General features: G+C 39.5%; 1 protein-coding gene across 1 annotated transcript in view; it reads right to left on the bottom strand.

The window, feature by feature from the left end:
* Positions 1-4,270: 4,270 nt before the first annotated feature.
* Positions 4,271-13,050, bottom strand: part of NIPA1 (NIPA magnesium transporter 1) — a 56,067-nt gene continuing 47,287 nt past the window's right edge. The window contains exons 4-5 of the mRNA XM_027964652.3: positions 12,566-12,726; positions 4,271-10,385 (exon numbers count right to left, since the gene is read on the bottom strand). Coding sequence (XP_027820453.1) covers positions 9,874-10,385; positions 12,566-12,726 — 673 coding nt within the window. The 3' untranslated portion in view covers positions 4,271-9,873. The remainder of the gene's footprint in view (positions 10,386-12,565; positions 12,727-13,050) is intronic.

The raw sequence follows: 13,050 nt of genomic DNA, 5'->3' as shown, positions 1-13,050 counted from the left end.
ATCCCAGGGACGGGGGAGCCTGGTGGGCTGCCGTCTATGGGGTTGCACAGAGTCGGACACGACTGAAGTGACTTAGCTTAGAGGAGCAACTAGCTGGATCTGGAGTGAGACCTGCTAATAAAACAGTAATACCTTGGTTACAGGTGCAATTCCTCTGGGGATATTTTTACAGTTTTTGACCAGATACGGGAACACTATTATACCGAATTTAAATTATTTTGGGTGGGAATCTTTCTAAAATGAAGTCTGTGCTTATTTAGCCAGAAAATGCCAAATGAAATTTGCTTGTTTAGGACTGTAGTCTCATTGGACTATTATCTAGACTGCACAGTCCCTGACTACTCTGGTTTTGGTAACTATGCAGCTTCTAATTTAAAAGCTTTTAATCTTCCCGAAACTTGGCAACCCGAGAACTGTCCTTTTTGGAATTGGCTCAGAGGAACTTTTTTGTTTACTTTTTTGGTCTCACCTGTTGTATCTAGAGGACATGGTCAAATAAGCAATTACATTGACTATTGAAAGATAGTTGACAAGCTGGTCTCTAATGATGCAGTAGAGTGTTAAAAATGGCTCTAATTCTGTGCCCATCCATGTGCCCACACATTTTGCAGAGTGGCTTTGCAGTTCTACTCCATCCCGACTCTGCCTTAGCCAAGAAAATGTGGTGGTGGCCAGCCTAAATCATGATAAGAAGCCTGGACTAGTGGGCTGGAGGAGACCAGGTGGAGCAGAGCACCTTGCAAAGCCACCTAACTGACGCAGAGAATAGACATAGAGCCAAGCTGGTTGAGATTCACAAAACTGTCCTGTTGACCCAGAGATACATGAGAAAGAATAAAGGAATCTTCCATTAAGCCACTCTTTTTGACATGAATAGGTATGTAGCAATAACAGAAATCCCAACAGGTACCTCTAGGAGGCAAGTGGCTGTAATGGAAGCAGTGGCTAGTTCGTATGAGCAAAAATGCTTCGAAACTATGTCGACCTAACAAATTTGCCCGGGCCTCTTTTCTGCCAGTATTGTAATCATACCAACTGAATCCTGCCTCATCTAGTCATCTCTCTCTCATCACTGTAGCTCACAGACTCATCTCAAATTCAATATCTGAACTCACCACACACCTGACACTTATGTTTGCACAGTGTATTATTTCTATAAGTATATGTAATATTCCCTGCTAATGTGACACAAGTTCCTTAAACGCCCAGATAACTTCTTCAGCACCTGATGCACATCTTATATACCAGAAGTGTTCAAGCATTGATCATGAGATGTTTTTAAACTTTTAAAAGTTGAATGTGTTTTCATATACTGCTAGTAGGATTGTAAAATGGTACAACCTCCTTATAAAACACTTTGGCAATTTCTTAAAAAATTAAACACATGATCCAGTGATCCAGCTGTTCAACTTCTAGGTAATTTTACCCAAGAGAAATGAAAGCATGTACCATTAAAAGACATAATGTAAATGTGTGTAATGTGAATATAAATGAACATTCAATAACACTTTTATTTATAATAAAAAAATAGAAACAATCTAAACGTCTGTCAATAGATGAATGGATAAACAACTATGGTATGTCCATGTCATGGAATACTACTGAGCAATAAAAGGGAATGAACTGTTGATACATGCTATAATATGGTGGCATGTCAAAGTAATTCTGATAAGTGAAAGAAGCCAGACCAAAGAGAGAGTATATATAGATTATTACATTCATATAAAATTCCAGGAACTGGATGGTAATATATAGCAATAGAAAGCAGATGAATGGTTGGGAGTAGAGGAGGCAAGGAAGGCAGACAGATTACAATGGGGTAAAAGGAAACTTTGAGAGTGATAGGTATGTTCACTGTTTTGCTCGTGGTGATGCTTTCATCATATGACATCATATATATTAAAACATACCAAGTTGTGTATTTTATATATGTGAAGTTTATTGCATGTCAATCATACCTCAATAAAACTATTAAAATCTACTTTTGTCATTGTTATAGAAGTATAGGCAAGATTTATTAAGTAATATTTTTTAAAAAATCATGAATTAGTAGACCAAAATTACTTCTCATATATAAATTATCCTTCAATTACTCGCCTGCATTTTGGTTTTGTTACCATAGATGTCAGCCAGAAACATGAGAGTACCATTTCAGATAATCTTTCAAATTTAGCTCAACCCCCTATTAGTAATTTTACCCTTTATGCTGAAAAGTAAATAATGACATTCTCTAGCATTTTAATAGTTTATTATTACATACATTTTCCAATTACTATTAGTTTACTCAAGGCCATAGGTAACTGACACATGTAGTAGGCATTTTTCTAATACATTTGTTGGAGGAAGAGGGGAGAGCTCTCTGAAAAAGTAATAACTTGAAGTGAATTTTTGGGTAGAACACTAGGATATTTATTAAAAGCCAGATGTTGGCTTTTTTAAATATTTAATTATTTCAATGAGTATGTGACACTATTAAGAAATAACCACAGAATCCTTCAAAACTTGTACACATCCGTGTGTGTGCTCGGTTGCTAAGTCATGTTCGACTCTTTTGCAACCCCATGGACTGTAGCCCACCATACTCCTGTGTCCATGGGATTTCCCAGGCAAGAATACTGGAGTGGGTTGCCATCAGATGTTGGCTTTTAACCGTTGCTTCATTTGATGAAATGTTGAGTGGACCAGGTGGGGAGTATTATGGCCCCCCAAAGATTCATCCTCAGAACCTTGTGAGTATGATTAAGTTAAGCATCTTAAGATAGTCCTGGATTGTCCAGGTGGGCCCAAAATAATCACAAGGGTCCTTGTAAGAGTGAGGCAGGGGTATCAGAGTCAAAGAATGAGATATGACAGTGGAAGAAGAGAAATGTAACATTGTTGGCTTTGAAGATGGAGAAAGGGAAACAAGCCAAAGAATGTGCATGGTCTCTGGAAACTGCAAAAGGCAGAGAATAGGTCTCCTCAAGTGCCTCTATAAGGTAATCCTGCCAACATCTTGACTTGAGCCTAGTTAAACTTGTGTTGGACTTCTGACCCTCACAACTATAAGACAGTAAGTTTGTCTAGTTGTAAACCACAAATGTGGTAATTTGTTAGAGCAGCAATAGAAAAGCAACAGTGAATAAACATGCCAAAATAGGAGAACACTGAGACCCTCCCGACATCCTCACCCAAAATGATTCCATTTTATGAACAGACAACTTAATTTGAACTTCCTCCACCTTCCAGCCCGTTATCTCAGTTATTCTACATGGATCTGTTGTGTTTGTTACTGGATTGGCATCTCTCCTATCCTGCTTGCCATGGCACAATTCCAAACCCCACACTTACAAATTTCTTCAGCTGGAATTAATACCTTTTTTCTTTGAACTGCTAATATAGATACAGGTATCTGTTTATTTCTCTATTTCTTGACTGTGCCTCAGCTTTCCAAAACAAAAAGTCTTTTTGAAACTACCTATGATATGAGGTTAAAAATATGGTGTGATTAATATTACATCAAAGATGCTGGCATGTGATGTCTAAAGGTCAACTGACAGGGATATAAATCAACAGAGGAAGTGGAAACTGGGGAGCACGTCTGATTTTCTATACTCCTCAGAATCAGATATAGAGCTTAGGTTCAATAGTAGTATACTTGGCTACCAGTTACAACTAACAGTTTTGTAATAGTAACCAACCCGGGCAAGTTTTTGAAGAATCTGGCACTTATACATTTTATTCCAAAAACCTATGTAGAAAGGGTTATCCATTTGGTGGTTTCTTAAAATGTTTTTTCCTGATTTCTGTACAGATATATTATGATCAAAATGTGAGTAAATCTTTTTGGATAGAGCCAAAGGAAAAGTATTTTGCTCAAATATTTTTTTTCATTCAATACAATTACTTTAGGACACTAATAAAGATTAGTGACAAGATTTTTGATGACAGAGTATTAAAATGTGTTATGATTCTCTAATTTTCAATGTATTTAAAATATGTTATATACCTCAAAAACATGTAAAAGACATTAACATATTAAAGTACAAATAGTTTTCTTTAATACATCATTTCATTGTATCAGAAGATAGTCACTGGGTAGTGAACTCCTTCACACATCATAGATTTGCATCCTAAGATATGCATGAGTGGACATTTTCTACATCCTGATGGAGACCTGGGCTATTTGTTTCTATAAGGAAAATGGGAAGCATCTGATTGAGAAATTAAGAGGATATGGAACCTGAGACCACACAAACTTCTCATGTAAAGGGCAAAAAAGCAACAAGTGTTCAGCTAGAAATAAGTTATTTTATTTTAAAACACATACATATTAATAAATATTATTGGAAAACTTAATAAATAGCCTTTTATTTACATAAGGCAATTACAACATGCTATGACTACTTCTATAAAGCACAATATAAGCAAGTATTAGTCATTGACAAATATGTGTGTGTGCTAATTGGAAGCTCTCCTGATACATTTACATGAAAAAAATTTTATGCAACCAACCAACATTTTACATTTTTTATCTAGTTTTATTCCTCTTTCACAATTATATTCCATTTTACAAGAAAGTTATTTAAAGAGGCAAAAACACTCAGGAATTCTACTGAAAAACAGTACTCTTAAATTTTTCCAAAGTGTAAAAACACTGACATGAGGTTGGGGTTGGGGGCAAATTATTATGGTCTGACAAATAAAGAGATTCTGCGCTTTTCAGTGTGACCCTTGGCACTAGTGGTCTGGGAGTTCCTGACATGCACCTGGTGTCAGGTAGTTCACGGTTAGGATTGAGCCGCTCGGAAGCAGGAAGTTCAGTATCACCCATTACAAAGTCAACACAACAGAATTCATCTGCTTTACAGGTCACTGATTCTTTTGCAGAACGTACACCTTTGTGGAATGTCAAAGAAGCTCATCACACCATCAGAATGTGATCTCTCAGTGCAGCTCTTTAAAGTCCTTGTTTAGTTTCCATATTTTACAACAGAATATATAAAACCCTTCTTTTTAAAACAAAAAAATAAAGGAAAATTAAAGCTTCATTGAATCATGCAAGCTTGACACCCAGTGCTTCCTTTGCTTACTCAGTGCTCGAAGTTGCATGGTCCTGAGCAGACAGGATGCCCAGTCCATCACTCCCAAGGAGTCCTGTACATGCGCTCTGGTCTGAGGTGACCAGCATATGCTAAACAGGCAAGCGCTCTTACACAGATATGGAGACCCATCCCACCCTTTAGAGGTAGAGAAACTGAGGCACAGAAAGGTTAAGTGACTCACCTACAGTTGCACAATTCAGAGGAAAATAGAGAAAAGAACAAATAAATCCTCCCGGCTCATGCTGTGGGGCCTAGACTATGCTTTTTATCATATTGGGTACATTTGAAATAGATGTTTATTTGCATGATCATTGTTGTACTGAGTATCAGCTTTTCACTAGACAGTATTTTTTGATGTAACAAAGTTACACTTTTTTAAAATATAATTCTTTTGTTGCATTTAACAGCATGTGAGAAATATGTATGAAAATAAATGAGTTGTGAAATTGGGCCAAATTCTTGTTCCCATTCCTATATTTCTTAATCTATTCAAGTATATGATGGAGGTATAAGAATCTGGCCAGATGTGAAAACTCACTTATAAGCTAAAGGACAGACCCTCAAAATTCATCACCAGTACAACTTTGAGGCGGAGGTGAGGAATACAGAAAGCTGAGGTATTTTATATGATAAACTGTTTTATGGTGTGACTGGTGTAAGCTGGTCTTTCTCTTCCCAACTCAAACTAACAAACCTCTAGCTATGATGAATAAAACATATGAAAAACTATTAATAACACAGACATGTCTTTGAGAGGAAGGTCAATGCTAAGGAGTTATGTTACATTTTTGGTCCCTGAGAAGGTAGAACACCAAGATTCCATCAATTCCTGCTTGATGGGTGAACTATTTCCATGGTGTCAGACACAGTAAGGACAACTTCATCAGACCACTGGAGCCGACTGGTCAGTCATGAACAGATCTAAACTAAAGCTTCCTCTCTTTGCAGGTTGCTACTCAGTCCCAGGAATTCTAAGTCAGGATCAAGTAGGCATCAAAGAAGAGAGATGGGCAGAGCTCTGCAGATTGCTCTTCTGGGTTAGTTGAGAAGCTCAGAAAAGAGAGGTATCATCTCCTGAAAAGAATTAGGCAGCCCGACAGTAGCACGTGACCACAAACACCTCAGTCTCCGTGGACTCATCCACACCCACAGACAGTGTATCTCAAGCACTTTACAGATGTTTAGGAACTGGCCTCTAGAAGTGAGCACAGTATTTACAAAGAGCTGAGAGGTCAATGAAGAAGGAAGATGAGAGGTGACTGCCTACTTCAGTAGTACTTTCCTCTATCAGATGAGAAACCCAAAGAAAAACCCCAAGACCAATCTATTGACTACACCTAGAATCAACTTCTGGAAATAAAACTGCAGATAACAAATTGGCTTGAAAAGTAGGACTTGAAAGAATATTTCTTATTGCTGAACCAAGAGCAGCAAAGTGTATTTCACTAACTTTCTAATGTGAAAAGACCATAATAACATCTGAGTGATGATACCTCCTGAAGACCCACCTGTGGGGAGTTCTTGCTCCCCAAGTGGCAGCAGGGAGACTGCCCTTCCTCTGTGGATTCTTCTCTGCAGAGGTGGAGCAGTCCTATAGAACAGCAAAATACTCATGGTGATCTCAGTGCTGGGTTTGGGTTAGAATCCTTAATAGACCCTACACTTGACCACTGAGCAGAACAGGAAGCAATCTTTTTAAATGCAAAGATTCAGAGGAGAAAGCAAGGCGTTGTCCAAGTATGAGAGGAGAGACATGGCCTATTTAGGTATCTATCCAGGTAAATGTGCAAGTTTTGATCACAAACATATGATTTTACAGGAGGCTTGAAAACAAGTGAACAATTTTTTCCTTAGTTTTATCAAAGATAAAACCCAGAGAATAGCATAATAATGTTTACTTTTGGAAAGATCACTGTAAGACCTATCCACATTCTGGGCCTTTCTCTTTAAAGCTTTTATTTTTTTTAAATTCCAAATAAATTATAAAAACACAGATTTGTAAAATAAATACTGTAAGTCAGAAGTTATATGCTCTATGTCAGACTTGAAAAGTAGGCTGTTAGACTGCTGGTCATGTCAATTACTTCCAGGCTACAGTCACACTTGGAATACAATGGATGATATGAATTGCATTCCACTGGAAGAAAAGCTGTGCATCCTACCAAAGTAATCTGCTAAACAGATATAAATTTGGAAGAGTCTAACTGTTCTGGGGCTTATCACCTTCAAGAGACGACAAGTTGTTTATACTTGGAGTTTTTACTTTACTAAAAAAAAAAAATCATAGGAAGATAATCCAGAAAATATCACCTTTAAGTATCTATGGAATAACCACAGATTTAACTGCAATCAGGAACATCAATAGACTGAATTAAATAAACTAAGCTTCACATGTAAACTGCAACCAAAAGAAAATGGTAATTTCCATGAACTTTCTTATGATACTTGTATAGCCACATGTATTTTTTGAATATCTCAACTCCTTACCTAGGAAACTATTTTTATGCTCAAAAGTATACTTATACACCTACATTTTTAGAAAATTCAGTTCAATAAATTAAGGCCTGTATTCCTAAAAATATTGATGATAAAAAATAAACCTTCAAGAGTTGATAAAAAGACTAATGGATTTCTGAGCATTTATTAACTATCAGTTACTATAAGATTTAGAAAAATTTTAAAATAATCTTGCTGCTGTTAGTTCACAGCTCACTGACAACTCATGATCATCCAATGTACTTTTAATTCATAAGGGTGTTTTTTGCTCTATCGTTGTTTTATTTAGCCTCTTTATTCAACACTTTAGGGAACTATCCCTTAGGTCTTTAGAAATGTTCTTTTTATCTAAAAAAAAAATACATTTTTTTCTATTGACATTCCTTAGTAATTTTAACTGGGTATTATTAAATTCCACGTTCTACTTCACCAAGTCAATCCCATCACTTTACTCAATCCCATCTTTCAACTTGGCTTAGTTTCCTAAGCCATTTAGACAAAACAGTGCCCTGAGGACTCTCCTGGTGGTCCAGTGGTTAAGACTGCACTTCCACTGCATGGGGACCATTTCAATCCCTGGTAGGGAAATCCCACATGTCTCGCAGGGTGGGATGGGGGGAACAATACTGCAGATGAAGTATATAGATATCTTGATGAGTATCTGCATCACTCTGTGGTTTGTTACTATTTCATACACATGGAAGGTTACTATAGACAGGCAAATGACCTCTTTTGATCCAAATGCTGGGATCAGTTCAGTTCGGTTCAGTTCAGTCGCTCAGTCGTGTCCAACTCTTTGCGACCCCATGAATCGCAGCACGCCAGGCCTCCCTGTCCATCACCAACTCCCGGAGTTCACTCAGACTCACGTCCATCGAGTCAGTGATGCCATCCAGCCATCTCACCCTCTGTCGTCCCCTTCTCCTCCTGCCCCCAATCCCTCCCAGCATCAGGGTCTTTTCCAGTGAGTCAACTCTTTGCATGAGGTGGCCAAAGTACTGGAGTTTCAGCTTCAGCATCATTCCCTCCAAAGAAATCCCAGGGCTAATTAATGGCTATTTTGCATTTCAGAAGTTTAATGAGGGATTGGGTCAGGGACTACAGAGTGCTTTGTCATCTCAAACAACAGGGAGATGGTTAAACTGTTTTCATTTTTGCTAGAAATTCTTTCTAAAACTATGTGTGTTCCAATTTGTAGCAAAAAAAAAAAAAAAAATTAGGCTTAATTGTGTCCTTTAACTTGTTCCTGAACTCATATGTGCCACTGAACAGTTACTATCTCACTTAACAGCCTAAATAATTTCTTCTTAGTGGACACAATGCTTGCTCAATGAGAACATGGGTAAATTTAATACTGGATCCCAGTTATGTTAGACTGAATACAAATAAAATACCTCATGCTACTTAGTCAATTGTCTTTCATTGGATTATAACATGCTGAAAGGGTCAACTTCCTCTAATGTGTCCTTCATCTTGATTCTCTTCCAATAAATAATATACTATAATTTATAACTGCTTTGAACATTTATAGTTTGAATAGTGAAATACTAAAGTATAATCATGGAAGCTGCATTATTCTAATCTAAGAGAACATACACACAGTAATAGTCAAATTAAGTGAATAGTTCAAGTGATAAAGGCACTGAAATTGATTTGAGCTACTGAAAATCATCCTGCAAATGGAACAGTATATGGTATCCATTCACTCTTCTCTCTCTGTTTCCAATTAAAATGTCTAGGAGTCAGGGGTAGGAGAGTCAACACATTAGAGGATTAAAAACAATTAAATGTATATACCTCTGATTTGGATGGAACACCTGAATGTTAGACATGCTTAATGCAAAATAACAAGACTAAAGACACATTTACTGTAGAGTCAGACTTCAAGACAACACCTTCTCCCATTTCCAAAGTAAGCTTCTAAATAAGAATATCTGTTCCCCTGCAAACACTAACCAGAATAGGCCCGTTCTATTTAAATAATGATAGTGTTTTAAAAGCAAAGAGTATTCATCAAAGCTTCCAGGTTAATGGCAATGAACATAAGATTCCTCTCATCAGAGAGAGATGACACTCAGGCAACCTTTGAGCAACTTCAGAGAACAGAAGGCTGAGTCCACAGTCCTGTGCTAAGCAATGCATCCTCATTCTCCACCAGCCTATTCATCATAGATAAGGAACTGCAACACAAGCAATTTACTTGTGTAAATTTACTCTTCTACGTCACATCAAATTAGGACCAGAAACCATATCTTCTTTCTGTTCCTCAAGCCATACAATTCCTTGTGACATCCTAGTCCGTTTTCACATTAGATTTATTCATCTCCCCCAGGTTGAAGTTGAACTCTTTGAACACCTGTATAAGGACAATTCCAACGGAGACAGTGGTGAACCCACAGGCCATGCCCAAGAAGTCCACCAGACCCACGTTGCTCCACTCCCGGAAGAGGATGGCTGAGGCCAGCAAGACCAGTGTGGTGAACACCACGTAGTAGATGGCCCCAAACACAGAGGAGTCGAAGCACTCGAGGGCCTTGTTGATGTACCTGAACTGGACGATGATACTGCAGCCAAGCACGGCCAGGAGCACCAGGCACAGGCAGAGGGCCCGCTGACTAGATGGGTTGTTGTGGAAGATGTCTTGGGCAGCCAGCCCAATGCCCTTGGTGGAAGGCACGGTGAAACTCCCCAGCAAGGAGCAGATGCTGATGTAGACCATGATGTTGGTGGGCCCGTGGGCCGGTGCGATCCAGAAGATGAGCAGCAGCAGCATGAGCAGCACGATGCACAGATAGCCCACAAACACTGGAAAAGAGGGGGCACACAGTGACTGGGGGGCTAGCAGAGCAGCCCCCATCATACGCCCCACCACCTGCCCCTGCCCCTATCACCAGGACACTCTACTGCTCCAGGTGTGCTTAACCGCACCCACTGAGCTCATTCCACAAAAATGTTTTCCCATCACTATTTTCACCATTAAAAAATTCATAGCTCCTACATATTACAAGTCAATAAATAAGTCTTCTATTAGTAATATTTTATAACATTAAAAGTCAACGTATACACTATGAGATTTTTTTCTCTTTTTTTGCACACACAGCATGGCACGCTGAACTATCCCCAGCAGGGATCAGACCCATGCCGCCTGCAGTGGAAGCATGGAGTCCCAGCCACTGCACTGCCTGGGAAGTCTCAAGAATTTTTTTTAAGCTAGTCCACAAGATGGTCAATTCAACAAACCCTAGGCAGAGTACTCCTGCTGGGGGAGGGCAGGGAAAGAGAGTCATATGGGGTCTTAAAGAACATGAGGGAAAACCGTGGGGGTGTCTCTGGCTGTGGCAGGGACTGAGGGCTGCACGCAGAGGCCACAGGTCCTCAGGTGTGTACAGAATTTCACACAACAAAAAATCATCAGATTCTCCTCACAACTTCTGAATGTCACCTTGGACAGGTAACTAACTGAAAAATGTTTATAGTAATCAGAGCCTAGAACCTGTTTTATGTATAAAACAAAGTAATTTGGCAAGCATTTAATATATATTGAATTTTTCAGTACTTCTGGAGTTATTTTCCATTTCAGAAGATCCCACTGCTGGGAGTTCCCTTGTGGCCAGGTAATTAGGATTCCAGGCTTTCACCGACAGAGTCAGGGTTTAACCCCAGGTCAGGGAACTGAGATCCTGCAAGCTGTGTGGTCCAGCCAAAGAAAAATAATAAAAGAAGATCCCATCAATGATGGCAAAATCCCAAGTGAGTCAATAAGACAACACCTCCACATCATCTGTTTTGCACCTGCCAGATTGTCAGCAACGCCACATATGCTGTAGGGCCTGCTGGCTCTAATGTATCTATTCCTGTGGCTATACTTGAACATTCTATTTTATTCCAAAGTATTATTCTGAGGGCATTATGTTGACTACTATTTATATGTACATGGAAGTTGTATTTGCCATGAATTTCATTCCCAGATTGTAAAGTGGGTGCTAGGCACTGGGCCTGAGAGGGCTGGGTACAGCCTGGACATCTGTACCAGCAAACAGGTGGTGGGAGTCCCCTCTTCCCCAAGGGTAAAGAAAAGGACCTTGGAGGTCTGCTGCAAGAGAGGATTCAGGAAGATACTACAGCTGAAAGCTGTCTGGGAGCCTGACCTATAAACAGGGGACGAGGTAGTGAAGGGCAGAGAGCGCAGTGTGCACAAAAGTATTATAAAGTACTGCAAAAGCATGGGCTGTGTTTGTGAAAAAATCAGAAAAAGCAGCTGAGCCTGAATGGGTAGCAGATTTCCCTGGTGGTTCAGATGGTAAAGAATCTGTCTGCAATGCAGGAGACCTGGTTCAATCCCTGGGTTGGGAAGACCCACTGGAGAAGGAATGGCTACCTCCTCCAGTAATCTTGCCTGGAGAATCCCATGAACAGAGAAGCTTCATGGGCTACAGTCCGTGGAGTCACAAAGAGTAGAACATGACTGAGCAACTAACATTGAATGTGCAGGAGTTTCGTCTTTTGAGTCTCATGGGGATGGGGCTGGGGGGTGGGAGGGTGGTGATTGCAGTTATCAAAAAAGGAATGAAAGAGAAACTAGGTAAAAAATATATACCAAAGAACAAACAAAAAACACATACAGAGCTCTATAGGGACTCTAAGGATGAATTAAATCAGGCCTTGGCTCTCAGAGAGCTTCACAACAGGAGGAACCGAGGCCTGGACACATGGTGTCCTAAGGGAAACAACATGTGGGAGACCCGCAGAATTGACACCTGTTGTGCTATGGATAGGGAGGCAATGTACAAGGTCCAGTCCTCAGAGGCAGCAAAGGGGCCAGGTCAGCAGGGCAGCCCCAGGGGACAGCTGTGGACAGTGGTGAGCAAAGAGTAACCAAGGGCCTGGAGGACAGATCACACCGCAGGGCAGGGCAGAGGGTACAGCTCCCCTGGGGAGGGCCACAGCGGAGGAAACAAGCTCTCTGGCAGTGAGGCCTGAGTTACCTGGATTGGTCAGCTTCTCCTCCAACTCAGCCTGAGTAGTCACACTCTCAGATTTCGGGGAATGGATAATCAGCACGACAGAACCCGCACAGCTTAGCAGACACCCCAACTTGCCCAAGATGTTGAGCTTTTCTTTCAGAAGATAAGAAGCTAAAATGGACCTTCAATTTTAAAATAAGAAATGATTAAATCAAACTATCTGACCTGTTTCTTCTCAGTGCAGGTGTTACTAAAGCTACCTTTTCTTTATAGTCACATTTTATTTTTAAATTAGTTTTTAAGTGTAGAAGGATTAGGAATTTATTGAAGTTCCTATTTCAATGCAAACAGAATTTTCATACCAATTCCATGCACAGCCAATATATAATGATACTCGTAAGTCATACCATGATATTATTTCAGTAGATATGAAATATACAGGATAGAAAAATAAGTTTTATGATTGACCAAAAATTAAAATATTGCTTCCATATTTTTAAAAGTAA

Source organism: Ovis aries, chromosome 2 (genome assembly GCF_016772045.2).
Source record: "Ovis aries strain OAR_USU_Benz2616 breed Rambouillet chromosome 2, ARS-UI_Ramb_v3.0, whole genome shotgun sequence".
In the NCBI taxonomy this organism is placed as follows: domain Eukaryota; kingdom Metazoa; phylum Chordata; class Mammalia; order Artiodactyla; family Bovidae; genus Ovis; species Ovis aries.
Note: the sequence above shows the minus strand (reverse complement) of the source record. Positions and strands in the feature narration are given on the sequence as shown.